The sequence below is a fragment of the Eucalyptus grandis genome, chromosome 9, assembly GCF_016545825.1.
Source record: "Eucalyptus grandis isolate ANBG69807.140 chromosome 9, ASM1654582v1, whole genome shotgun sequence".
NCBI classification, from domain to species: domain Eukaryota; kingdom Viridiplantae; phylum Streptophyta; class Magnoliopsida; order Myrtales; family Myrtaceae; genus Eucalyptus; species Eucalyptus grandis.
In genome coordinates this window covers 33,063,681-33,089,862 of record NC_052620.1, presented here as the reverse complement: position 1 = coordinate 33,089,862, position 26,182 = coordinate 33,063,681, and the positions used below count along the sequence as shown (strand labels likewise).

Sequence of the window (26,182 nt, the reverse complement as noted above, 5' to 3'; positions counted from 1 at the left end):
AATAGAGATAGAATTTGAATTGAATTTAAAGTTGGGAACTATCTAAGAAATTAGGCCAAAATCGAAACTATTTAAAAAAAAAAAAAGAGATCAAAATGGTCACGTCAAATAGGTATGGAAAGACGTAGCTTCGATGGAAATTGGCTTCACGCGTAAGAGCAAGGAACAGGGAAATTTGTTGGGAGAGCGACGCGAGGAAAATGCTAAAAAAGCACAACTTTTCCTGGCCCTGTGTTTTCTTGATTTTTCTTGAGGGAGCGGCGGAAGATGACAAGCGGGAGGCAAGACGGGTGGCGCACGCACAACGAGGAACGGAAAGAGCAGGGCGGGGCAGACGGATGGCAGGATGGAGTGCAGATTCAGATGCGAGGGATTAGACCTTGACTTCAGCGCGAAACGGGATTGACTATTATAAATAGGATAAACAGTTCACGCAACGTATACGATGATCATGGGAAATATATAGGATTTTATCAGTGCTCTCTCTCTCTCTCTCTCTCTCTCGAGATGGGTTCTTGCTGATTTGTTTTTTTGGCTATCTGCCAGCGAAATTTAAGAAAGCCCGAAGGCTAAACTCAGACAACACGGGAGCTAAACTCAAGGGGAGGGGGAGAGAGGGAGAGGGAGGGGGATGTCTCTCCGCAAGGACGACTTCAAGAACCGCGAGAGAGGAGAAGAGGAGCCGCTCTGGGATTCGCGTTCTCCGCCTGCAATGAGAGTTGCAGGGTAAAACAGAGGAGGGATATTTAGGGAAGGAGAAGGAGGAGGAGGAAGGAGGAAGGACGGGGCGTGGGAGATAAGACCGCTCTGCGGATCCGACGACATTGTCGGACCCTCTCCACCTCCACCGACCCGCTTCGTTTCTTGTCTCCCGCTTTCCTCTGAGGCTCTCTCCTCTGGCTCTGCGGGCTGTTGCTGTCGGGAGCGCAGCTTTGCTTTTCTTGCATTTCTTGTTCCTGCCGGTGGTGGCGCAGAGGAGGGACGGGGAGAGGGGGACACGCAGATCCGTACTGCAAAAACAAAGAAAAAGTAAAAGGAAAAAGGTTAGGCCTTTCCATTTCCGTTTTCGATCAAGCTCGATGTATAATCTCGCTCGAACCGTCTTTTCTCCGATCCTCAAGCATCTATTCGTGCATGCATGCATCTTAACATATCCTCTGTTCCACCGATCTTGTTAATGCGCGAATCTTTCGCCCTTTCTTTTTTCCTGGGAAACGTTTCCGATTTCATGTCTTCTTTGATGTCCTTTTTGGTCGCGGTGCAATGCATGTGGTGGATGAATCCCCTTCTATTTTTATGCTTTTCTTCACCCTTTTCCATTGTACTTGTCGTGAATATATTCATCTCTCGAAAAGCATGAGTTCCCTTTTCAATGCTGCCCTTTTGCTGATTCTTGATTCTTTTGGTATTCGATCGCGAAACGCGACCGGAAGTTTGCATAATTCTTGGTTTTGTCGGCTACTGCTTCTTGGGCATCATCGCGTCGACTGGGAAATTTCTGTCGTGCTTCCACTCGAAGCGCTTTCACGTTGCCGAGATCTTTCGACTTTTTCCTGTGCCTCTGGCACACTGATATGGACAAAGCAACCATTCTTTATGGGAAACATAGTGGTGCTCGATCTTATTCTCTCTCTCTCTCTTTTGGCTCCTCGTCTTATGTGGACCCTTCATCTGTCTCCCTTGTTATATGTCCCTTCTCTGAAAGTGAAATGAAAATTCCCTTTAAAAGTGATGAATGAACCGTTCATCTCTCTCTCTGTCTCTCTCTCTCTCTCTCTTTTTCTCTCTGTGAATCTGCACTTTTTAGAGGTCCATCTCTTTGTTCTTTTTGTTTCCCTCTTTTTTTATTATTATATTTTTTAAATTTTTGGATCGACATTGATTAGTTTATGTAAAGTACTATGATTAGAATGGCAGGTTCCTTGTGATTTCTTTAGAATGGTTTATGGAAACTAGTGTAAATCATGTGATGCATTTGCGTTTGTCGTTATCCGTTTTCGTTGCTGATGATCGCCCTGTGATTTGCCTTTTTATGCGTTCAGGGTTTTTAAAGGAATGCTTGATCAGGGAAGAGCTTGTCTGATAATTTGATCGGGGTTTCATCTCTCTTGCGTTGCCCAGCTTTCACTCTCCCTGAAATCTCAGTTTCTCCGAAGAAGGTAAAGTCCTCCTTCATGTTGCTTACAATAGATGGTTAGCTTTCCAATATCGGGAATGGTAGATGGTTCGATCTTATACCAGGGATTTTTGGGTACTTGAATGAAGAACCTGTCTTAATTAAAATATTTTTGTCGTTGTGTATTATTTTCCTTTCGGTACTCATGTTTAATGTAGAAGAAAGGCTACAATGCAGTGCATCCGTGGAGAACATAATGCATATTATATTTATGTTCCAAGTTTCATTGTTGATAGGTTTGCGGAGAATTTTCTTGGGGAAAAAATTGAAAATCATTGGAAAAGATTGGAACTGTGCTTTGAGTAGTCATAATGGGCGCTTGCATGTCGACACCCCCTAAAAAGATAAAAGTGCGGAAGAGACATTCCCGCCGAACCCGCAAACGCCAAGGCAAGATATCAACTTCTGTCCCTACCATAACCAAGAAAAAGAATAGCGGTGCCGGAACTCTCGTCACAGATTATGCTGTCAGTGAATTTGTTCGTATGGATTTCGAGACAGGGGAAACAACCACTTGCAGAAGATCCGAGGTTGCCAATTCTACATTTTATCTGACACAGCTGCAGTGGCACCATAGCCAATTTGAATCAAATGGTATGCCGTTTCATTATCCTGAGTTTAGTTTGACTGGCATTTTCCAAGAACTTCATGAGATTGCATATGAAAACCAGAATACCCCTTATAGGCATCGGAGGTCCTTGAAGAAAATCTTACCTTGCCTTCGCTTATGCCACTCCCACTTCTGTTCTGATTTTCATATTTACTACTAGGTTGAAAAATAAGCCAGTGACTGTAAGAAACTTTCTCAGTTCTCTCTGTAGCCACTAACGTGAAGTTTATTTAGGTTTACGTCATGGTGGCTGACCGCTTAAAGACATTGGACTGTCCTCTTATAATAAGATTTCTATTGCATTTGTATAATTCTGAATAGGGTGTTTTGAATTTTTCAATTTAATTTACTGCTTGTATTGCTTGGAAGGCTTTCCTTTCATAGGCAAATATACTTTTTGGATTGTGCGAAGCCAAATTACTAAAGCTTCAATAGTCAATCCCTGCAGTATTATGCCAAGAGGAGGCATGGTTCGACTCAGTGAGCATCTTGGAGTCTGACTCAGATGATGAATTCATCAGTGTGCATGGAGGTAAGAAACATAAACTTCCCCAGTACAAGTAGTCAGCAAACTTTTTCTTGTCTTTCTTCTTCCTTTTTCAAAGAATATTTAAATTAGGAACATTATCATCGTTTGCCTTTCTGGGTCTGATTGGAGTTCCCGAACATGTGTAGATGGATTTCCTTTGGCAGTCAATGCCATGGGCAACATTTCTGGTGGTCAGGTGCTTCAGTATGAAACTTCATCTTGCTTTGTGGACAGTGGGAATGCCTATGAAGAATTTCGTGGAAGTTATCTCAAAATAGATGGAGGTAAATCAGAAGTTTTAACAGACAAAGATGAGCACAAGGAATCTAATACACTTACGTCTGCACAAGGCTCTGAGCTGGCTTGTGTTGGAAAGGCTGAGGAAAGTTACAACAGGATGAGGAAAACAATGGAACACTGCCATGGGAGCTTCAAAGGTCTTAAAGAGAATAGACGCGATTCTGAGGAGAAATGCCAACCGAAAATATTGAAATCTGGCCTATCTCGTTTAGTTCCTTCTGTGAGTTTTAACGACAAGATCGTAAGTACTCATAATGTGGGCCTGCAGGCTCAAAGAAAGAAGTCTGCAGTCTTTAGGCTTTCATTCAAGAGAAGGTCCTGTGACGGAGAAGAAACAACGGAACATCGTAAGTATTCCAAGGGGCCTTCTTGCATTGATGTCAAGCTTAATTTATGCTCTACAATGTCATTATTGCATAGTTGAGTTCCTTGGTGGCCTTTCAAATCTGTCGATATTAGGGATAGACGCGTATATACATCTATGTTCTTGACAAGTGATTTGATGTTGCCTGTATTACCAACTATGACAATTACAGCGTCTATTGCATGTCTCAGTGAATTTATATAGTATGTGATGGGTTGGTGTATTTACAGGTGCATCAAAAAGATTCTTATATCGCCCCCGAGCAGGATTGATTATCCCTTGCTGCACTGGTGAAAAACTGACCCCTGGATGCTGGTCCGAGCTTCCGCCCTCCAAATTTAAACTTCGGGGAGAAAACTACTTCAAGTACGATGTCAATGCTCTTTTTCATCACAAGCTTTCATGATAACCATGCATGACTCAACAATGATTTTTCAAACGCTATACTTCCACCAGTTTCTTCATTGCATCTAACAGACGTCTTAATTAGTTGCTCATTTCTAAACTTTGATTATATTGCTTGTGTGTTGTGAGTTCCTTTGATTGTGTAGAGCCTAATCACCTGATGGCTGTATGCAGAGATAAGCGGAAGTCCCCTGCTTCAGATAACAGCCCGTATATACCAATTGGAGTTGATCTTTTTATGTGTCCTAGAAAAATAAACCACATAGCCCAACACCTCGAGCTACCCAATGTGAAAGCAGATGGAAAAGTACCTCCTCTTCTTGTTGTAAATATCCAAGTAAGTCCTGGATGAGAATGCTTGTTGGTCCCATCCACTTTCCTCGTTTGCCTTATTACTTTTGGAGCAAGGAAGTTTGCTTTTGTCAGATCATTGTCATGTTATGTCTCGTGATTTACTGCTCTCTCATCATCTAAATTGTGTGCGTTCTGCAGTTGCCCACTTATCCTGCTGCGATGTTCCTTGGTGATAGCGATGGGGAAGGATTGAGTCTTATCTTGTACTTCAAAGTTTCTGAGAGTTTTGAGAAAGACATCTCTTCACAATATCAGGACAGCATCCAGGTGATTTACCCTCCCTTCCGTTGTTCCTATTTGCTTTCTTTTTTACTGCTGGCTGTAACCAGGGAACACAGTCAAATCAAGGTAGGATGTAAAGGAATATAATATTATGACAAAAAGAGTGGCCTTCAATATGAAGGAATATACTATTATGACAAAGAGTGACCTTCAATATAATGCCTGTTCTTATGTTTTGAAGGATCTGTCTCAGCCTTGGGGATCATAATTCTCGACTGCAATGACTTAATTACCATACTTCTGATGGGGCACGTGTGATCCACTTGAACTGTATCGGTTGTTTGGTGCTTCCAGTGTCAAGTTCATGTAGTCTTAGGTCAAACATAAAAAGAAAAAATAAAAAAACAAGTCAGCAAATTATTGATTCAATTTCCTTGCTAATTTTAGTAGCTGTAGGTCCGTGTGAAATGGGCATAATTATATATATTAAAAAAAAAAAAAAAAAAAAACAAGGAAAACAAAACTCAAGTCCAAACATATACTTGTGATACTCGAATATTCAACTCAGTTTGGTGATTTAGAAAATTTCTTTTTTCTGCTACGATAACTTGTTCCTTATGCAGAAATTGGTCGAGGATGAGATGGAGAAGGTTAAAGGCTTTGCTAAAGAGTCTATCGTTCCTTTTAGAGAAAGGCTGAAGATCATGGCTGGTGTGGAGAACCCTGAGGATCTCCAGTTAAGTTCTACCGAGAGAAAACTAGTACAAGCGTACAACGAAAAGCCAGTTCTTTCACGCCCTCAACACAACTTCTATAAGGTGAGCTGCAATAATATGTTCTTTTGACTATTTTAATAAGTCAGACACTTTTTCTTGCAAACTGATTACTCGCATTCTGAGGTTCTTGTCACTTCAATCCACTAATGCAGGGACCTAATTACTTTGAGATCGATTTGGACATTCACCGATTCAGCTTTATATCTCGAAAGGGGTTGGAAGCTTTCCGGGAACGGTTGAAGAACGGAATACTTGATTTGGGTCTGACTATCCAGGTAACCCTTCAGCTATGCAACTCCTGTTAGACATTGCCCTTCGTATTCGACATATCCAGAAACCTTTCATGCATGGACAAAGAATTGGGACTTACAATCTTGCGCCCATCTATGATATTAAAACTGAGTTCTCCGTCTAATACTGCGTCCAGTGAAATACCGAATTCTTTGCATGTTTCATCTGACTGCTGAGCTCTGTTCTTGAAAACCCAACAGGCGCAAAAGCCGGAGGAGCTGCCAGAACAGGTGCTTTGTTGTGTTAGACTGAACAAGATTGATTTCGTCAATCATGGCCAAATACCGACGCTGGTTGCTGGGGATGATGATTGAGAACTCCCTTTTTAAGTGAAATCAAATCAATGCTGACTACCAACCATGACAGTGGCCTTCAGAGGGGGAAGTCCATGCCTTCAGTCTCAATCCAGCTGGGAAAGAAAATCTCTATAAATATGCAAATTATTTGAATTAAAACCTTTCATTTATCCCTGGTTCATTAATCATGTGAGCACAGTTAAACATGAAATCAGTTTCTACTCCGCCATTTATGTCTCTAGTAATGTTATATATATATATATATATATATATATATTTGTTGTATATGTTGTTGGGATGCTTCTGTCAAGTTCCCTTGGGACTCTACTTGTAACTTTGTCGCTTGCCGTGTCGTTGAAGATGCTTTCCAAAAGAAAAGAGTAATGTCAGGTAGTCATGCTGGTCTGCAAAAATTGATCTGTTAAATGTGTGATGATTCTTGCTAAGAAATTGTGATGTGCTCGTCGAAGGACCCGCTGAGTTCAAACTTGAGATAGTAAACTTGATCGCAGATTCTAGCATGATCACTCATAGAGGATGCCAACATTTGGAAGTCATATTTTTATGAACGGTCTTATTATCAGAACAAGATGATCAATTTAAATGGACAACCACAGGCTTTCTACAACCTGTGGGGGAAGCGCATCTTAAGAATAGATGGCAGACCAAAGTGACGGGTTTCGCCCTACATGAAACCGAAAGAACCTTCCTTTTGGTCGCGCGTCCTCTCCATTTTGCATCTCGTGTTGAATCTGGGTTCTGCATTGCGAACTCTGGCACCTTTTCCATGTAATTTGTCGAAGGCAAATCCTTTTCTGCGCCTTGGATGATTGCGAGGCCAATGATGAATGATTCACCTTCGGAAGCTGCTCTGCAATTTCAATTTGCAGTACGGTTTTAGTGAATCTGATCATATTATTTTCAGGGTCTCCATTCAGTTCTGCTCAAATTCCCTCCATGCCAAAACTGCGATCTTTTTCGAGTTGATGCTGTTAATGATGTTCAAGCCATGGAACTGTTTCGGAAGTTGCCCCTTTCTATGCAAAGACCAGTTGATCGATACTGGAGTGGAGGCTCCTCTGAACAAGAGGTTGCGGTAGCAAGAACCGTCCAGCAATGTAAAAAGCTTCTCTTTTTAAGGTCGGCATCAATTAAGAGGAAACGAATTGGTAAAACAGAGTAAAGACTGATTTGAAATCTCACTTTTTTGGAGATTCAGCCTTAGCAATTGATACGACAGAGTTACTGATGCTTAGTTACAGGAGGAGATGCATAAAGCATAAGCAATAACCTTCCCCTGCACTTGATGTGGTTTTTGTGCATGGAAAACACAAGCCCCAAGTGACAGCAAGAGGGTTCGCTCATTTACATATTTATCACATTTCTGTTCGATCATACATGGCCTGTGTGACTCTGGCCAAAATCCACCGAGTCCACGAGCTCTTTTCAGTAAGATGAGCATCGAGTAGCTTAAGGCTCAAGCAGCCACTTGCTCTTCTTTCAGCCGTAGAACCGACGGTCTTTGGGCATCGCCAAATTCCGTTGCCTCAACAGTGCGGCCTCGCTTTCCAGCAGATGGTGCAGTGTGATTGTGCTTTCCCTCATAAGTGGTTATAACGGATTTAGGGTCCAACGCAGCCCTTTCAATATGTTTCCGGACATTGCAGCCTGCGTAAGTGCACTTGTAGTAGCTCCTGCACAGCATAGGGTGATTTTTTATTGCATCAGAACAGGTCCTTAACAGAAAAAAAAAATGCAAATTGAAGTGCTCAAATATTTGATTGCACCATTTGGAAAATCAATCTGTTTCTTCGAGCCAACACTGAGAGAGAGAGAGAGAGAGAGAGAGAGAGAGAGAGAGAGAGAGAGAGAGCACCGTTTATGAAGTATTGAATTCCAACATCATGGAAAGCAGAGAAAAACATGAACGCTGAGACAATCCTAGTACTTCTGCTGATGGTTGAGTAAACGGAGTCCAGGAACACAACAGGAAAGATGAAGCGAGAGAGTAATCATTGTTCACATAATGACCGGGTGACGTATATCTGCTGTTTTCACTCCTATATGCTAAGACTGGGGAAGGAAAAAGACTTGTCGTCCCTCAAAAATCTCAGTTGGCAGGGCTCAATTGTGATCTAAGATCAGATGATTAAAGTAATGAAAGCAAAACAAGACAGTAAAAGGTGTTGTAACAACAATCCAGCATCCCTGATGGGTTATCTATACCACCTATCGAGTACACGAGAAGGCAAATCTTAAACTGATGACACAATACCCAGAATATTAATAATCCATACTCCTAATGACTTCGCCCAATAGATCTGTGAGATGGCATAAGACAATGAGAAGAATCTATGTTACTCTCGACACTCCAGAAGAGATCCTCCTGGTTTTGTTTTGCATGTACTATGTTTATGTTGCCACATGATTTTGCACCAAAATAATTTGGGTGACTCTTGTGTATTTTGAAAGTGTCGAGAAACACATTGCTAAAATCTAATCGGCTTCTTTGAGATCATTATGTATTTCACCTCATTATTTGAAGCCAAAGACACCCTTCCCCAAGTTTCGACTGATTTCTTATGCTTTGGCTTGTTCAGGCATAGTGAGGGAACAGCTGAAGGACATGGCAAAAACTATAGGCAACATGCTGCCTCCCTGCCCCCATAACAGACAGACAAAAGTCGCAAAAGAAGAGCTTCACAATTGAGCTCAAAATCTACTACATACACTGTATTGACTGACCAACAAAAAAAAAAAACTGTACACACTGTATGGATCCAGAACACTTGGTCATAGATACCTTTGACATCGCACGAGGTGAGACACCAAAATCTAATTTCTAGGGCTAATGGCATCTGACATCAAGACTGCAATTCCAAGCATGATTAGATCATCAAGCCAACGAACAGCAGGCAAGAATGGGAAGAGTTCAGTACCTTGGGTAGGAACTCCCTTTGACCACTTTCTGTCCATATTTGCGCCACTTGAAGCCATCATCCAGCAAATCAACTTCACTTCTTGTCTGCAGAACGATCTTGGGTTCTGTGACATATTTGCTTGATGGAATTGGCACAATCCTATAAGCCAAAGCAATTTATTAAATTGTCTAAAATGAAATATTACGAGAAGAAAGACGGTAATTATATAGAACATCATAAATAAAACTTGCTTCTGCTTGGGATTTGATTTGTCATCACCAGCGTCAACATCATCATTATCGACATCAGATCCATCTCCCTTTGATTTAGCATCATCTAACTCCACATAGTTACTTAACCCGCTGGTATTTGAAGCGATTGCTTGAGAGGACTCCTCATCTTGGCCACTCCTGAGCATTGCAGGAGCAGATTGGCGCCCACTCTGCCCCTGAAGAACAGCTTGAGATTTAGCCAGAGAATTTGTGCTCCTGTTCAAGTTGTTACCATCTTTTGAAGTCCTTTTGGCTTGAGGCATTTCATGCTGGTGTTGCCCTCTGTAAGTAATTTCCGTTATACGACCATCAAGAGAATGCTCAACCTTTTTCTTGACTGAGCAATTGAGATGGCTACATTTATAGTAGCTCCTGGGAAAACCACAGCCCTTGACCTGCTTCTGGCCATACTTCCTCCAATTATACCCATCTTCAGTGGGCTTCTCTAGAACCATGGGAAGAGCTTCCCATTTGTGACTGGAACTAACGAAATCAGAGGATTCGGCCATGGAAGTGGTAGCTTCTGATGGAGAGAGCTGATGTGAATCCTCATTTGGCATAAGAGATGGTTCATCTGGGAGTGGCTCTTTTGATGCTTCTGATGGAGGATTAATTTCTAATTGCGAGTGCTCATGAGACCGTGCTAGTGCAACATGAGCTTGAGCAGTCACTTGTGCTAAGGCCTGCTGGTGGGACATCCCAAAGGGGCTCTGCTTTGTGCATAGGAAACATAAAAGGAGATTCATATAAGTTCAGGAAAGTACATTATCTAGGTTTTGTAAATGGTAAGTTTCTATGTGCGCCTAAAACAATTCCAGGAGCTACTCTCCAGAGGATATCGTATCCTGTCGATCATCCTAAGGTCTCAATAAGAGCATAAAATTCTCTGGGTGAGAGTCTAAGACAAGACACCCCCAATAACCGAAAATCATCACTCTAGGCATGTAACGAGCTAGAGAGCATGGAACTTGCTGAGGTAGTTAACTAATTAATTAATTAATCAGACAATGTAGCCTGCTCAGCCAAAACGCACGCTAATCGCCCCAACAGCTGCAGCAACAATCTGGGTGAGATTTTGAGACAAGGTTCTTGAAGGGGATAATGACATTACAAACTTGATTCCATTTCTCACCTACGGCCCGTTTGCCTTGATGCCATCGCTAGGACTCTGATTTCAGGCAATACCAGTGAAGCACTTGAAATACTTAAAAAAAATCATCCTTCTAATCAAACTATATCTCCTAGGATGCAAGTTTATGCGGTCGCAAGATTAGCGACTGCAGATGAACTCCGAAAAGACGCATTCATTCACCCAAAAAAAGCGAGGCAGGGGCCCCAATTTCATCCTGAAAACCCAAGAAATGAAGTGCAGCAATCACCTTAGGAGAGAAGAAGCCGGGCGACAGAAGCAACCCGGAAGGGCTCAAGCCAGGGGGGACCGTGAACAACGGCGACTTGACAGCACCCACCGGCAGGCCCGCCTGCCCATCTCGAGGCTCCCCTTCCCTCGACGGGTTCTCGCGCGGGTAGTCCCAAAGGAACGAGCTTGGGCCCGCGGCGTTGACGGCGAGCGGGGAGTACATGGCCCCGGCGAGCAGCTCCGAGAAGGACCCGCCGTCGGACTCGGCGAAGAAGCTGGAGACCAGCGTCAACGGGCCGGGGCTCGCGCAGGGCCCGAACATGGCGGCCGCCGGCGGGCGCGGCGGCACCGATATGGTGGGCCGCAGCGGCGGCGGCGGCTGCTTTCCGGCCATTTCTTGGCTTAGTTTTTTTCTCCTCTGGGAAAGCCCAGTATCGACGGGTGCTGGTGTTGTCTTTGCTGTGACTGGCGTCTGTTTCTCGTTTTTCTTTGTTGCTTCCTTTTTAACCCTTTTTAAATTGACCTTATTTCTCCTACGTTGCCACGACATTTATTGTCGTTGGGGGTGGCAACTACCGCTCCACCGCCACTTGCCGTCCTGTCCTAGCCTCTTCTTGTCTTCGCTCTCCAGAAGAAGTTCAGTTAAAAAGTCCCACCTTTTGTAATGGTTCTTTTTTGCTGTTTCACTTCATCAAAGGATGCCAAGAAAACATAAATAAGATTTTTGATTTTGATTCATTACCTATTTATAAAAATGTTGAACCCCAGATCATTTATCATATATATCAAGAAAAAAGAACCGTAATGCCATTGAATATAAAGAATTCTTTTTGTTATCAAGTCTCGCGATTTTTGATTTGACAATCCGACATTAACGTGTCTATTAATACCAGCTAAAGTATGACATGCGAAAGCTCTATCCTGTCACAACGCCAACATACAATCAAAGCTAATTTCAATGACTTTTCAATTTCATGATGAGACTATTATTGACAAAATAAAATGAGAAAAAATCTTGATTAAATGGTAGTTTAAAGCTACACGCATTTCAATTTAAGTCCAATCTCCTTCGAAACTCGGATTCGAATGACCACACTCAGATAATCTCTTGATGTGATTTTTGGGTCTTTTATTGTTATCTAGTTTCTGTGGAATGGCGGGGCATCTCACATCCGATGATTAGACGAGTACGCCAAGGATTCCGGGCACCCGCCGATGTTGGAAAAGGAGGTCAAAAAGATTTTCTTGGAGAGAAAGATTACCAATAGAACAATTTTCTTTTGTCACGCAAGAAACTAAGGAATGAATTCCGTGGGAAAGATGCAAAGCAAATCGAGGCCCATGTTGGCAAATTGACAGCAGATCGGCAGTGACTCGCGGGAGCACCTGCTGCCTCCGATTGCACAGGTCGCTACTTCAGGCCCCATACGACGTCGGAACTCGAACCGAATGCATAGAATGAACAGAAGAAGATGGGAGGACTAGACGTACATATGGGGACACCCCACACGTTCCGTACCATGAATTTAATTTCGGTGTCGCGGTACAGCAGCAGCATTCAATCGATGCTAAAAAGTTGGGCAGCATCGTGTAGTCCTGATGTCCTCTATCATTGGGTTTCAAGGTGATCCGTCCGCGCTCGGGACCACTCGAGTTCAAGATAGGACGATAAGATTTCATAAACGAAACCATTTGCAGATTTGAAGACCGCAGGACAAGAATCGTCCTTGCAGCCTTTGGAAACGAAGATAAGATTGAGTTTGAATTCAAGAATATAGAAGATATCGTTAAGGATAATATTGGAACTAAGATAAACGGTACCAATTTTAATAACATAAGTCACATCCTGGTTTGGAAGATGCACCAACACACAAGAGTGAGGTCTTTTTTTGTAAACACGAGAGAAATTGCTCATTGCATATCGAGTGGTTATTAACACATGAATCAATTATCCATACATCAACCCAAATAGAAATTATCTTGCAAAAAAAAGTTTTTGAGAAGCTCGCAGCCTTGTCAATAGTGCTCAATTGACTTGGTGCATTTTGGTATTTTGGTCTAATTTGCCTTTTCAGATCATTATGTCAAAAACTAATAAGCAGAGAATTTTCCCTCTGTTTTTTTTTTTTTTTTTTTTTTTTTTTTGGCTTGATCATCTGGCTCTTCATATAATTTCTGGCATGAATGACATAGAGGTTTGCAATATTAATAAAATTTACCTTTTATTTTGAAATCCCACTCACTCCCTTTTCTGTGATGACGTGGACAATGCTTCATCCTAGATGTGAAACTTTTATAGCAAAGAAACAGGAGTACGACGAAGAGAAGGAAAGCTGTCTAGACTTACGTACAGGTTTGGCTCGCTCAGTGGATAAGATGATGCAACCGAGCCATTGTCGGCACTGCCTACATCCATCGCCCATGGTTTTCGTGCTTTGCCGACGTCAGCATCGTCACGGCGGCTGAAGGGCCGGCTCTTGCAATTTGGTATTCTTAATTGCATGGAACCCCACGTTCCGGTTTTCAGCCCATCATTTTCCAGCAAGACAGTTCGCAAGTTGTCAGACAGCTATCAAAAGCCAGCAAGTTGGTTCCCCCACTTGCAACCCGCCTGCTGAACAGCAAAGGCTTGCGGACCCAAAAGCGCCTTTAAATAATAAATAAGGTGACGGCAAAGATATGAACTTGCCTTCCATCTCATTGGACATTATTTATACACGCAGCTACGACAAAATTCTTGCTTCCGAGTTTTGGTCGAACAAGAAATACTCATTTTGCACGGCTCAATCGGTATAAGTGAGCACGTCTAGTTTTTACAATTGACCGGGAACCAATCCTTTTTTCTCAACCTCAAGACTTGGTTTCCAGGAAGTATGTTGACGAGACGGCCAAGCCCTCCACATCGTATGTGCGAACAAGCCTCTGTCGCCTTCCGGGTGCCTCGAGCCAGCAGAACTCCAGATGGAATGACTTGGACTCGGCCACGCTCTTCGCCACGTTAGATGGGCAGCCCATGTACATGCCTCCGGGCAGCAGCGTCATCTGATACCCACCGTCAAATGTGATCAAATTGTCCGACATTGTGCCAGTCCAATGCACGTTGGTGGTGACTTTGCCGCTACTGGATGTTCTAGTAGTCTCCTGACATGATGATGAGGAAGGAGGGAACAAACTCTTGAGTCACTAATTGAACATGAAAACACATTTAACTTTTCTAATGCATAATTTGCAGTTTATGTGGTTCATCAAACCAAGTCAGCAACATTGAGAGTAGGGAGATGGTTGAGGTGATTGGAGAAAGTGGAGCAAGGGGACAATTACCTAAAGAGTAGTCTTAAATATGTCGGCAGACTTCACATTAATTGCTTTGCACAATTTTTATTAAGGATAATGTATGGAATTTTGTTGTCAGCATTGATAAACCTAACTGCCATTAAATTTTGTTTAATCAAAGTAGAGATTAGTGGAACCACTAAGAAACTATAAGTGTAACTTTTCAGATGGAGTCACCCATTTAAGGCCATATTGAAAACCATGCATCTTTAGATTAGAAAAACTTAAACCAGAGCTTTGCAATATGTATATCTCATTTACTTACAGCCAATATTAACAGGTTAATAGCATCTGACTAGTGTGACATCTGCTTCATCTGAGTTCTCCATCTTCAATAGATTCAGAAGTTCTATTTAATCATTTCCAGCTTATATTAGCTACTGAATTCTAGCTCCAACAAACCTGAACTAACTGCCCCCTCTCATCCATTTGAAGTAACGAAACCAAATCAGCTTCAGCAAGAGTTGCTCCATAAACACCACTACGCTTTGTTACAGAACGCCCCTTCCAGTTTCCGAGAAATGGCATTATCCTGTTTGTGCTTCCCTGCAATTAAGAGGAAAGACAGCAAATACTTAATCTTTCGCTTTCAATAGCCACTTAAAAGATGAGCAATATCTTGAAACTTACTTCAGAGTTCTCAAGCGAAGGAGGTACAGACAACCCATTGCCTCTTTCTTCAAGAAATACGAGAAGCATTTCAATGACACCCTTTGGGTCCATGATGTGGAATGCTCTTGCTCGTGTATCTGCTTGTTGTGAGTATAGACAATTCTCGCACACAATAGAAGGTCGGCGAGATGGAAGCTTGAGATTTCTGCGCAAAAAAGCCTCTTCAGCAAAAGAAAGAAGCAAGAATCTGGAGTGCTAAAGAAGAGCAGGATGCAATGGACAATCTTGAAGCTTTGAAACCTCATAAACAGAAGCTTAAGCCATAACAACAGAAAATATCAGACAATGACGATTCTCCACCCAAAAAGGTGGATGCAATTGGTTATGATAAAAGAGCAGAGGCTCTATTGATTGCATCGAAGTCTCCAACTAAAGAAATGACTGTCTAGACAGATCATGTGATAGAACCAGCCAAAACAAATGTGAAGAATCAACAACATGTCGACAATATTCTACAATTAGTCTCTGCTATGATGCATCTCCGGAAATGATTAGAAAGCAACTTGTAAAGATTGAATTTTCCATGGAATTCATTGAAACGCAAATCTGCCCTTTCAATGAATACAACCCTCATTGGACAAGCTATGTAACTCATTTCTCTGGATTCTGTCAAGAGAAGCAGGTTTTCTGAGACCTACAGATAGTAATCGTAATTTGACGCTTATCTCCTTTTCTTTTCCTGGTTGATAGTAATTATACACTTCAAACCACATTCTTTTCAGTCTACCTACTCTGTGTGTAGCTCCCATCCTTGGAAATATGCATTGACTATTTCACAACATCCTTCTAAAGTCTATCCGCATAGTATACAAACAAGTGACATATTCATGTTTCCACAGACACGTCCTACAAAGCGTAATGTGCCAAGCCATCAACATGGTATTGTCGAAAACCTAGGTAGCTATCACTCATTTGTTGTGTCTATTCATTTAATGGAGCAGGAAGCCATAAGGGAAATAAAACTATGCTATATTTGCACAAGGACATATGTATTTCATTCAGTGAATTAGTCACCTTCGCCTTCTCTCTAGCCTTAGTCACCATGATTGATGGCCAAGGATGGACAGGCCACCAAGAAAAGAAAAATTTAAACAAAACAAGCACTCACTTTGGAGATTCTTCGCCAGTGTCATCTTCCCCTAGAACTCCTTGCCTTAATACAGTTTCGAGCATGCCTGCTGTCTGGTACCTCAAAGAAAACGCCCTCTCATCTGGGAAAAATCCTAACTATGGACTAATTATGTAGGATAACAAAAGAAGCCAACAAATGAAGCATTATCCAGCGACATAAACCCTCTCAAACATTAGCATATCGGAAACTTACCTGTTGATACTTGTCGACGGTGAACATGTTGGTTTCTTTTATCTTATACTCTGCCCATTCAGGTTCTTCATCGTGTTCAGAAATCGAAGTGCTCGATTGAGCTTGTTTTATGTAAAGCCTGCAACAAGGTGGCAGTCCAATTAGACCACGACAGATGTCTTGTCCACATTGAAACTTCAACAAGAGAAGCCTAACGGAGCTTACGTCTGGATAAGACTGATGAGCTCGTCCTCTCCATAAGAGCTCGCAGCAAGCTTCGTACTTATCTTATGCAACAGATTCCCGCGGGCATCGAATTGCTGCAAAGGCAGGACATTCGACATAAAGACATCGCAAGGATTATAAAAACTCCGCATCCAGTTGCCCAGGCAAGTTACAAGTCATTGGCAACAGTGAAGCTCTCCCAACTAAAAAGCATCTGCGCCACACCACTGCTCAACCGACCTCTTCTAATCCTAAGAAAACTTCAATCCACACAAACACCCTCCAGAACCAGCCAAACCCTAGCGTCATTTCAGGCCTGCTTTTGGGTCAGGCATTACCGCAGCAACGTAGACGACGGAGGCGTAACGACGACACATACCGCGAGATAAAGATGACAGAGCGACCGACTGAACACGATTACTCACGTGGAAAGAGCCGTTCCACTTGCCCGCGTTCAGGTCGACGAAGCGGCGGAGATTGTCGACGCTCATCGATCCCTCCCGCGGGACCGAGCTGTGCTCCGCGGCGCGGCATCTCGGGGCCGGGATTGAGGGAACGGAGCGATGCCGATGCCTCGGCTTCAGCACGCGATTGGATCGGGGAAGCGGTCTGCTAGGGTTCAGCGAGCTCTCGAGCTTCGGAAGGGAAGAGAGCGAGGGGTTGCAGATGGAAGCCATGAGAAGGGAAGGCGTCCCCTCAGCTGCGGAGTTCCGATGATGATGATAAGCTCCTGCTCCCCGTCCCGCAAAAAAATCTTCCGACCCCACGCGACGACGTCGTTCGCCAGCCAGTGCTTTGCGGGAAAAGCCGTTGGTAAGCTCCTTTCAAACCTCACTGGCACTCAAAACAATAGAAAAAATTTACAATTAATCTTTGAACTTTAACTTAATATGTAATATGATTCTTGATTTTCAAACCAAATCATATGAGAATGAATCTTACTTATTGAGATCTCAAACTCTCAATCGGCTTGTGATGCCTTTTATATTAACAAGTGAGCTGAGTAGAATAAAGAAAAATATGATTGGTAATAAATTACCAACCATTTTAACATTTTCTTTCAGAATGATAAATTCTCTTTACTCTCTTGAAATTCTCTTTTTGCTGGATTATCCAAAGCTCACATTTATTTCAAATTTAACCTCAAAGCTGAGTTTTGACAATTAGGTATTCATTTTGAAGACAGACCTAAAACATGTTTTGTATTCCAAATCAGTATTTTCAATGGAAGGTTCTCCATTTTAGCTTCCAAGTAGCCCATTTCTTGTTCGAAAAAGCCCGTGCCGCATTTTTTTAGTCAATCTTACCTATTGTAGTGATTTATATTAATGACATATTACTTTACAATCTAATGAAGAATCTCACTGTCAACTTCTCGAGTAGTTTGTAGAAATTGTAAAGAAATATGGAATCATGCTCTCTTAGAGAAAGATTAATATTGTCTAGACAGGTTTGCATATCAACAAAGATACATACTATCCAAGGTCACACACTACTAAGGAATTATTGAAATTTTCAAAAGAAAATTTCACAATAAAGCAGATTCAGCAATTTTTTGGGATAATCAATTATCTGAAGGACTTTGTTTCTAACATTGCAAAATTATTGATTCTTTTACAATTGATGTCGAAAAAGAGTCCTCATCTTGGAGAAAGACTCAAACTAAAGCAGTTGTAGAATTGAAAGAAGTCACGTACTCTTCCCCCTTTGCAAATGCCATCTACCAAGAAAAAGTCCTCCAGACTGATGCCGGTAATGAATACTAGGCATCCATACTATTTGAAGAAATCAATAATAGGTGACACATTTGCGCTTACAAAAGTGAAAATTTTTCTCATATTGAAATGCAATATTATTCTACTTTCAAGGAGATATTGGCAATAAAAAATGGAATGATAAAATTTGAATTCCATCTTATTGGCTATCATTTTCTAATAGAATTGGATATGACATTATTTTTCCAAATGACCAAATTCAAGCAACAATAGATTTCTAGCTGTAGCCTGCTACAATAGGCTGAATGGTTTTCGAAATATTCTTTTGAAACCAAACATATTATAAGAAAGAAGAATCTCTTCCTGACTTTCTCTTTAGACCAAAGGTTCCAACTGAAATCAACATTATATCCTAAGACATCCTTTTCCTCAAGGAGAAAAATACAACCTCAAGGAAATGCGAGATTGACCAAGCCTAGAGTACCCTAGGAAATTATTAAATAAACCCTGAATAACAATCTCACGGAAAATTTTGACAATCTCATATGGTAGTGTCATACAAATCTCTTTAGATATAATGAAAGCTCAATTCTTTATCCTTTCGGTTTAAACCCAAGTATCCAATCATACATCCATTAATCTAAAATGAAGATGATTTTCTTAACAAACTTTAATGATTGTTATGGTACTTAACCAATAAGTATTTGATAGATATTGAATTTCCCACTAAAAATTTCATTGTCAAGTTGACTAAGTTGATTATGCTCGGTCGCAACAATGAAAACGAAAGTGAAAGGAATCTTTTCATTATACTCAATTGGTTTTACCATTTACCATTTGACTTGTTAAAAACGCCTCTTCCTCCAAGAACTAAGAGATACCCCTTGAGTAGAACCGGAATCACACACAATTGTGGTTTTCGTCAACCATGGACCTTTGTGCATAATAATGGAACCCTCATCAGTACACCAAAAAGAGTAGGAACTACCACCCACAAGTGTCAACCACACCTTCAAGAAGCCGGTATTTACAAGATTTAGATCTGTTAAATACAACTACAAAGAGTTCTAAAGAGTCATGTGCCAAGAAAACCGAACCATTTTCGAAGAAGTATGTGACTATTTAACACCTATCTCATAAGACTACTATAGTTTTGCACCTAAAGCCAGACAAGCACTCGAAGAATTCAATCAAGCATAGAATCAAGTAAGGACACATTCATTACAAAAACAAGAAATGACAAACACGGATGATTCTGCACAGTCCTCTCAACAATCCTATACTCAAGCATCCTATGCCCAATGGGGATGACCTCTTTCTCAAGACCCCCATGATCAAGGACATTTGTCCTTATCTCTCGGATTAGATCCTAACACAATCTCCCATTATGCTCAAGCAGTAGATTGGCCCCAACCATTATGCCTGAGAGAATGGACTAAGGCAATTTTCTAGGACCCTCCAGGACTTGAGAAGAAAGATTCTCCTCAATCAGTCTAAACATGTGAAATGCCCTAACATCACAAAGAGAATTCACTCACAACACCAATAGTTTTTCTGCTGACTTTGGGCTTGAACAACGTTATGAGAAAGAACAAGTTGCACAACATAGCTCTAATGATTTAGACTATGATTACAACTCTCGAGATGGTAGATAGGCATGTAGTAGATTTACTATATCGCATATCACTTTAACAAACTACTATAGCAATAAGTTAGGAAAATCACTGTTCATAATCACCGTTTATATCACCTAAAATAGTTCTTGACCGGAAATTCCTAAAGCCTTTGTGTGTTTTTGAGACCCATGAGTATGGTCTTTGTTTTTGTGACCTCTTAATGACTATATATGGCAATAAGAATGTAGTGTTTTGGGCAGAGTCCCTTAAAATAAAGTGTGAGCTTTGTGAAACTTCTCTTTATATCTCTCTAAACACTTTATATTCTCCAACCTCATAGGATCTTCTAAAAAAATGCAACTTGGCTAGTTAGAAATGTTACAATCCTAACACATTGAGCATCTTTATGCCTTGGACTAAATTTTTGGGCAGTTTGCAATTGAAAGACAAGTCCTTGGAAGGCTTGAACAAAAGGTTCGCCTAGTGTGAGATAGCATATCTACTACAACTGACCTGTTTTTCCCTAGTTTTAAGCATAGATCCCTTTATTGTGATCCTTAAACTTTAGTCTAATATGTAATGTGATTTTGAACTTTTAATTTGTTCAATTTAGTCCATGACTTTTAATATGTGTTTACTTTTGTTTTGGATTATATGAAAACGTTCAATATTGACCATGATCATAATTAATGGAAGAGCTACATTCAATATTTTCATATAACTAAGAGATTGTATTGAACATATAACAAGAATTCAGAGATCGCTATAAATTGAGTAAAAGTTCAAAACCATATTGAACAAATTAAATGTTCAAAAGTGACATTGAATACTAGGCCAAAATTTAGGGATAATTTGCGTCAAAACTCTTCTCTATAAAGTTCACATTAAGAAGTTATTTTATGCGACAATAATACTACCTCAAGATACTAAAAACGGATTCTTTTATTGGCGAGTCAAATTCCTAGATTTAAATCAAAGTACATTTTTAAAGTCGAGAAAATATTAATTACCCTAAGAGTGCCACATCAATTCTACTCTGGACCATTCACATGTCAACACATGTCCTTGGGGCCTGCCACATCTTCTCCCTCTTCTCTCCATCTTCTACTTAACTCAGCGCTTCATTTCTCCCTCCTCTCTCTTCTCACTCTCTCCTGACCCGATGACTTTCTCTCCCAAATAGCGCTTGCTCTCCGACAACGGCAACGTTCCCTCCCGACAACAGTCGTGCTTTCTCTTATGACGGTGACGCTCTCTCCTGACGACGGCCTCTCTCTTTACTCCACGGACTTTTTGCTCTCCAATGACCGCAGCGCTCCCTCCCGATGACGGCCTCTCTCTACTCTACAGCCTCTTTGCTCTCTGACGACAGTCGCGCGCTCTCCGACAACCGCGACGCTCCCTCCCGACAACGGCCTCTCTCTCTACTCCACGGTCTCTTCGCTCTCTGACAACCGCGACGCTCCCTCCCGACAATGGCCTCTCTCTCTACTCCATGGCCTCTTCGCTCTTTGACGATAGCTGTGCTCACTTTGACGACAATGATGCTCCCTCATGACAACGGCCTCTTTCTCTACTCCTCGGCCTCTTCCTCCTGACCTCTTTCTTCCTGAATCACGCTCTCTCCCGCCGGGCTTTCTCCGATGATGGCTGCGCTCTCTCCGCTCTGCTCAAAGCCGTCTCTAAAGCCCTAGATTGCGAGGATAGTCCCCGTTTTTTACGTTCAATTTTTTCTTTTTACTAGGGTTTTATGTCCGCATCTTTGTTTTGGGTGAAGTTGGCATGTTTATTGTGAAAATTTCTTGTTTTGGCCGATGAGCCACAAGATTTGCATAAAAGTTGCACCCTCGACAAATGCTGCAATAAGCATCAGCTGCAACATATGCTAATATATTTGTCGGAGTAATGTTGTTTTTGATTTTTGCATCCGTATTGTACCACATGAGTCAAAGAATTTGATGCTACCAACAAAGTGAAAACCAGCGAGAACCCGCGAAAGAGTAGGAAAAATATTAAGGAATTTGAATACTGAGAGAAGCTAAACAACAAAATAGAAAAAGAACAAGAAAAACGAAGAGGAGGGGCTTACATGCTAGCCGAGAGAATCGAACAAAGACCAGAGACCAGTGAAGACAACCTGAAGTGAAATGATGAGGCCCGGTTGGATCGCGATGCACCACAAATTTAGGGCTTCTCGGGGGGACAGCTTTGGGCCGAGCCGAATGTGGAAGTGATTGAAGATTAAACGAGAGAACAGAGCTACTGCATCTCCATTATGCAAGAACCACCCCTACACACATTGTGACCAAACAAGAAATTTTCACAACCAACATGCCAGCTTCACCCAAAACAAAGATGTGGGCATAAAACTCTGCTTAAAAGAAAAAATTGAAACTGAAAAGCGAAGATTGTCTTCACAGATCTAGGCTTCTCGAAAGAGACAGCTTTGAGCAGAGTGGAGAGAGCGTGGTCATTGTTGGAGAAAGCCCAGCATCAGGATAGAGCGCGATTCGGGTAGAAAGAGGTCGAGAGGAAGAGGCTATGGAGTAGAGAGAGAGGCCGTCATTGGGAGGGAGTGTAGCTGTCGTCGGAGAGCGAGGAGGCCGTGGAGTAGAGAGAGAGGCCGTTGTCAAGAGGGAGTGTCGCCGTCATCGGTGGGAGCGCCGCCCTCATCGGAGAGCACTATTTGGAAGAGAACGTTGTCGGATCAGGAAAAGGGGAGAGAGTGAGAAGAGAAAGGAGAGAGAAATGACGCACTGAGTAAAGAAAAAGAGAGAGAGCAAAGCGCGAGAGCGCTAATTTGAAATTGGCTAACGTGAAGAATCATGAGAGTAAAAATGATGCTGACACTTTTAGAGTATCTAATATTTTCGAATCTCTTTCTCCATCAATACATTTCATCCTTGTGTTGTCTTATTCACAACCGTCCTCACGGGAAACCGAGTTTTCCAGGCTGCATTTACTCATCATCATAAACTAAAGGAATCTAGTAATTCGAATGGGAGGGGAAAGAGCATGAGCTGGCGAGCAACGTAACTTGCACATCAGCCCGTGGCCGACTCGTGTGCTCGGCAAGTGCGTTGAGCCTCGAGTTCACATGACAAGACGCGCGAGACATGGGCCGGAGGCCGAGCCTCGATCGCCCCATTTCACTTTCTTCCGATGATCGCGCGCCCGGGATTGTGCTCGGGGCGACTCCTCAAAGAATGCCAGGCTCGAGCGGCCCGACCCCGCTCGCCCTCTCCTCCTCGCGTTGTTCTCCGAGCCAACCAAAGCTCGACCTTTCTCAAAAGTTTCAACCACCCCATGCCCACTTTTTCCTTATCAGACCTTCCCTCAGACATTTCTTTGCTGTCAAATCTTGCTCTTTCAGCAGATCTCTCCTGCCCTCCGACCTGCCATTTGACCTGATCGTGGGCACGCAGCAAAAGTGCCTGGCAGGTCAGAATTCATGTGATTTCGCCACAAAAGCTGACCTCCAGATCGAGAAACACAAGCCCCCACATGGCGGATCTCACGTGATAAGTAGCTCGTCCTCACCTTTTATGGCGAGAATCGCTGCGGAATCAGTGGCCATGGACCGGGTAAATTACGAAACACGCCACATGCCAACATAAATTTTACAACTTGCAATCTTGGAAAAAGCATACATTCCCAGCGGAAAACAATATTCAACTCTATCCTGTCTTTTTCTTTTTTTGGTCTGAAGCTTTTCGGTGCTGCAGGTCTTTCAGACCCAACACGGTCACGAGGTTCCAGCACAGCTCACGCCATCTCCCTCAATCAAACCAAACCAAACCGAGCTCGACGACTAAACATGGAGAAAGGCTCTTTCTCAAACAACTCTCCTCCTAAATAAAGAACAAAATGGTAGAAGAAAACAGCTTGACTTCCTTTTCACTTCAAAGGAATTTTTGTAGATGAAGAAAGGAATTGCCGGTCGGTCCCGTGGGAAGCCGATTCTCGAGCGGGTTTCTTTAGGGGCTAGCAGAACCGGAGGAACGCATCCCACATGGCGCCGACTGCGAAGACCGCTGGTAGGACCAACCGCCCGTGGTAAAAGGATGCTGGGGATCCACTCTTCTCTGGGGAGGCCACGGGAGGGGGCGGTGGGTTCTCTACCTTGACGGCGAGCTTGGCTCCGCCGAAGCAAAATCCGTTGCCGCTGACGAAGTAGTAAGGCCTCGTGACGTTCAGTGGGACGACGTCCCTCCCTGCTCCTCTGGTCCAGTTCACCAACGGGTGATCGGAGTTGCATGACTCGTAGTTCGTCTCGTTCACCTCGAGCACGCTCAACTGGTTCCTATCGTAGACAAAGACTGGAAGGACGCAAAGAGTCAGGAAACAGCAATACAATGTTGGCGTCCAGACGTCAAACATAAATCTCATACAATTCGATGGCCGAGCTAGCAGCTCGTTCATATTTGAACTGCGGCCTGCAAATTGTCGCCTAAGATGAAAATGTGAAAGCATCGGACCTTAGCAGAAAGATAAAAAGAGGAAACATCTTTAAGCAAATTATGAAAATGGCAAACCAGAGAAGGTTATCTCCTCGACCACATGTCAAAGAGCACATAAAGATGACAACTGACTTCACTTTGCTAAGTAGGCAGTTTTATCACTTCATCAAACCAAAATAGCTATGCATCTCAGGGGCAGCTTGACACCATTTTTTCTCTAATCACATGCTGTCAAGATTTAGATCCAGCTCCTAGATACCAAGCCTCACCAACAAGACCGATCTGAATCCTCAATCGGACAGCATTTGTCCTATGACTTCTCTCCTTCCACTAGCAAGTGTATGAGAGCACGATGCGTCGAGCCAAAAGAGCAGCGAGTTTAATTGTACGCTTGCATCTTCCATGCGTTATGGAGGTTCTAAGATTCACCACATATTTAATTTCTCTAGAAACGGTTAACAAACATAGTTATTATATTTAATTCAACCGAAAAGAAGCGATTTCACCAATCCGAACCAACAGAAAAACGATCAATTATACCTCAAATCGACAAGGATTCTCAATGCTGAAACAAAATTGGAAGCAGAACTGACTCGGAGGAACAAGTTGCCGGACGAAGGAGTAGGAAGTAAGCAGAAAAGATGTGAAATTTTCAACTCCAAAACGGCTCCAGACGAAGAAGAAGCTCCAATGGGGGGAAACGAACTGACATTGACCGAGAGACGCGGATCTGAATGAGCTTATTTGCACGTGACCATCTCCGCCAACGTTGAGGAATTTCAGCTCTCTGAGCAACCTCAAGATTCATCATATCTAGCAAGTTCTTTTGTCAACTCACATTGAAAAAAGTTAACCCCAATGAGCCACTGAACCCGATACAATGTCGCCTCTAAGAATCAGGGGACTAACATAGCAACGAAATCAAAAGCGAAGTGTCACTTTTCAGAGAAGTCGCGACTCTTGAGCGAAATTCGCGAGGCATCAAGCTCCTGAATCAACATTGATTCAAGAGAGGAGCCAATAAGAAAGAGCAGCACGCGACGCTGAGCTCGTACTCAGAAGAATCACACTGCGGTGAGCTCATTTTTCATGCACGGTTCCGACCCATCTGCAGATCTGACTCATTCGGATGGACCCGGAACGTCTAACGCGAGCGAAACGAGTCACAGATCTGAAGGCTACAGAGAGAGAGAGAGAGAGAGAGAGAGAGAGAGAGCATACAGAGCCAGTCGCCATTGTAGAAATGCTTGTCTCGAGTCCAGTTAGTGTAGTTGAGGCCTTGGGTCCATCCGTTGCCCAGGCCTGCCCCTACCATGTACCTCACCGCAGCCACCTCCGGCAGCACCAGCGCCGTCGTCAGCGACAGCGCCACCGCCACCCCCACCAGCGTCGCCACCCGCCCCATCTCTCTCTCTCTCTCTGTAACTAGCTCAGCTCGGTCTAGCGGCTATGCACGCTTCTTTTTTTATAAAGGGTCGGCCTCATACGGCGATTATTTATCCTCAGGAACTTATTAGCTGCTAACCTTCTGGATCCACTGTTCCATTTAAATTAAAGATGGTTAATCTAGATTTCGGCAAAAATTATGGGACGGTGACTTGTAGCACGGCGTTGCTAGCTAAGGTCAAAACAAGATTTCTTTTTACTTAGCACGTTATCGTGGGCCACTGTATCAGTAGCCCCTCCTCTCATCATTACTCACCGGGGTCAAATGCCAAAAGGAAAAATGTTTCGGTGATTGTCTTTAGAATCACCCGCTAAGCTCAGTCAAAAGATAGGTCAATTGCTTTCTAGATATTACAGAATTAAAAATCAGAACTTTCCATCTTAATCATATTCAACAAGTGCCTTCGAAATTCAAGATATCACATTTTCAATTGGTCTCTCACTTTGATCAACTAATGGTTCAAAACGGCTAAAACCCGAGTAATTATAGATTTCAAGTTATCAGATGCAGTATCACCGAAGAGTTCCGATTCTAT

General features: G+C 42.6%; 4 protein-coding genes across 5 annotated transcripts; 1 reads left to right on the top strand and 3 right to left on the bottom strand.

The window, feature by feature from the left end:
* Positions 1-240: 240 nt before the first annotated feature.
* LOC104419407 lies at positions 241-6,610 on the top strand. 2 transcript variants are annotated; one of them, XM_010031060.3, is made up of 11 exons: positions 241-1,043; positions 2,043-2,159; positions 2,413-2,770; positions 3,235-3,318; positions 3,462-3,962; positions 4,210-4,345; positions 4,559-4,721; positions 4,877-5,005; positions 5,584-5,778; positions 5,889-6,011; positions 6,228-6,610. In XM_010031060.3, exons 3-11 carry the CDS (start codon positions 2,488-2,490, stop codon positions 6,339-6,341), a joined length of 1,728 nt encoding a protein of 575 aa, XP_010029362.2. In that variant the 5' UTR covers positions 241-1,043; positions 2,043-2,159; positions 2,413-2,487; the 3' UTR covers positions 6,342-6,610. The 2 variants fall into 2 exon arrangements, with proteins under 2 accessions (XP_010029362.2, XP_010029363.2); XM_010031061.3 differs by lacking the exon at positions 241-1,043 and adding an exon at positions 1,680-1,809.
* Positions 6,611-7,489: 879 nt separating this feature from the next.
* Positions 7,490-11,382, bottom strand: LOC104419406 (probable WRKY transcription factor 4). The gene is made up of 4 exons (XM_010031058.3): positions 10,896-11,382; positions 9,496-10,226; positions 9,263-9,403; positions 7,490-8,017 (listed from the first exon to the last, which is right to left on the bottom strand). Exons 1-4 carry the CDS (start codon positions 11,268-11,270, stop codon positions 7,801-7,803), a joined length of 1,464 nt encoding a protein of 487 aa, XP_010029360.1. The 5' UTR covers positions 11,271-11,382; the 3' UTR covers positions 7,490-7,800.
* Positions 11,383-13,542: 2,160 nt separating this feature from the next.
* LOC104419405 lies at positions 13,543-17,171 on the bottom strand. The gene is made up of 7 exons (XM_010031057.3): positions 16,835-17,171; positions 16,410-16,504; positions 16,206-16,323; positions 15,990-16,108; positions 14,840-15,026; positions 14,612-14,755; positions 13,543-14,017 (listed from the first exon to the last, which is right to left on the bottom strand). The coding sequence occupies exons 1-7, from the start codon at positions 17,084-17,086 to the stop codon at positions 13,727-13,729; spliced, it is 1,206 nt and encodes a 401-aa protein (XP_010029359.2). The 5' UTR covers positions 17,087-17,171; the 3' UTR covers positions 13,543-13,726.
* A 6,158-nt stretch (positions 17,172-23,329) lies between these two features.
* On the bottom strand, positions 23,330-25,658 carry LOC104419404 (lamin-like protein). The gene is made up of 2 exons (XM_010031056.3): positions 25,422-25,658; positions 23,330-24,059 (listed from the first exon to the last, which is right to left on the bottom strand). The coding sequence occupies exons 1-2, from the start codon at positions 25,603-25,605 to the stop codon at positions 23,725-23,727; spliced, it is 519 nt and encodes a 172-aa protein (XP_010029358.2). The 5' UTR covers positions 25,606-25,658; the 3' UTR covers positions 23,330-23,724.
* Between the last annotated feature and the right edge of the window lie 524 nt (positions 25,659-26,182).

Excerpts from the sequence above, each read along its gene's own strand:
- LOC104419407 (XM_010031060.3), top strand. The coding sequence starts at position 2,488 with ATGGGCGCTTGCATGTCGACACCCCCTAAAAAGATAAAAGTGCGGAAG. Across the intron at positions 2,771-3,234 it reads TAGCCAATTTGAATCAAATG|TATTATGCCAAGAGGAGGCA; the intron begins GTATGCCGTTTC and ends CAATCCCTGCAG. Across the intron at positions 3,319-3,461 it reads ATTCATCAGTGTGCATGGAG|ATGGATTTCCTTTGGCAGTC; the intron begins GTAAGAAACATA and ends GAACATGTGTAG.
- LOC104419406 (XM_010031058.3), bottom strand. The coding sequence starts at position 11,270 with ATGGCCGGAAAGCAGCCGCCGCCGCCGCTGCGGCCCACCATATCGGTG. Across the intron at positions 10,227-10,895 it reads CCGGCTTCTTCTCTCCTAAG|AGCCCCTTTGGGATGTCCCA; the intron begins GTGATTGCTGCA and ends TGCACAAAGCAG. Across the intron at positions 9,404-9,495 it reads AAATCAAATCCCAAGCAGAA|GATTGTGCCAATTCCATCAA; the intron begins GCAAGTTTTATT and ends TTTGGCTTATAG.
- LOC104419405 (XM_010031057.3), bottom strand. The coding sequence starts at position 17,086 with ATGGCTTCCATCTGCAACCCCTCGCTCTCTTCCCTTCCGAAGCTCGAG. Across the intron at positions 16,505-16,834 it reads AGTGGAACGGCTCTTTCCAC|CAATTCGATGCCCGCGGGAA; the intron begins GTGAGTAATCGT and ends CTGCCTTTGCAG. Across the intron at positions 14,018-14,611 it reads AGAGGGGGCAGTTAGTTCAG|GAGACTACTAGAACATCCAG; the intron begins GTTTGTTGGAGC and ends TCATCATGTCAG.
- LOC104419404 (XM_010031056.3), bottom strand. The coding sequence starts at position 25,605 with ATGGGGCGGGTGGCGACGCTGGTGGGGGTGGCGGTGGCGCTGTCGCTG. Across the intron at positions 24,060-25,421 it reads CTACAATGGCGACTGGCTCT|TCTTTGTCTACGATAGGAAC; the intron begins GTATGCTCTCTC and ends GCGTCCTTCCAG.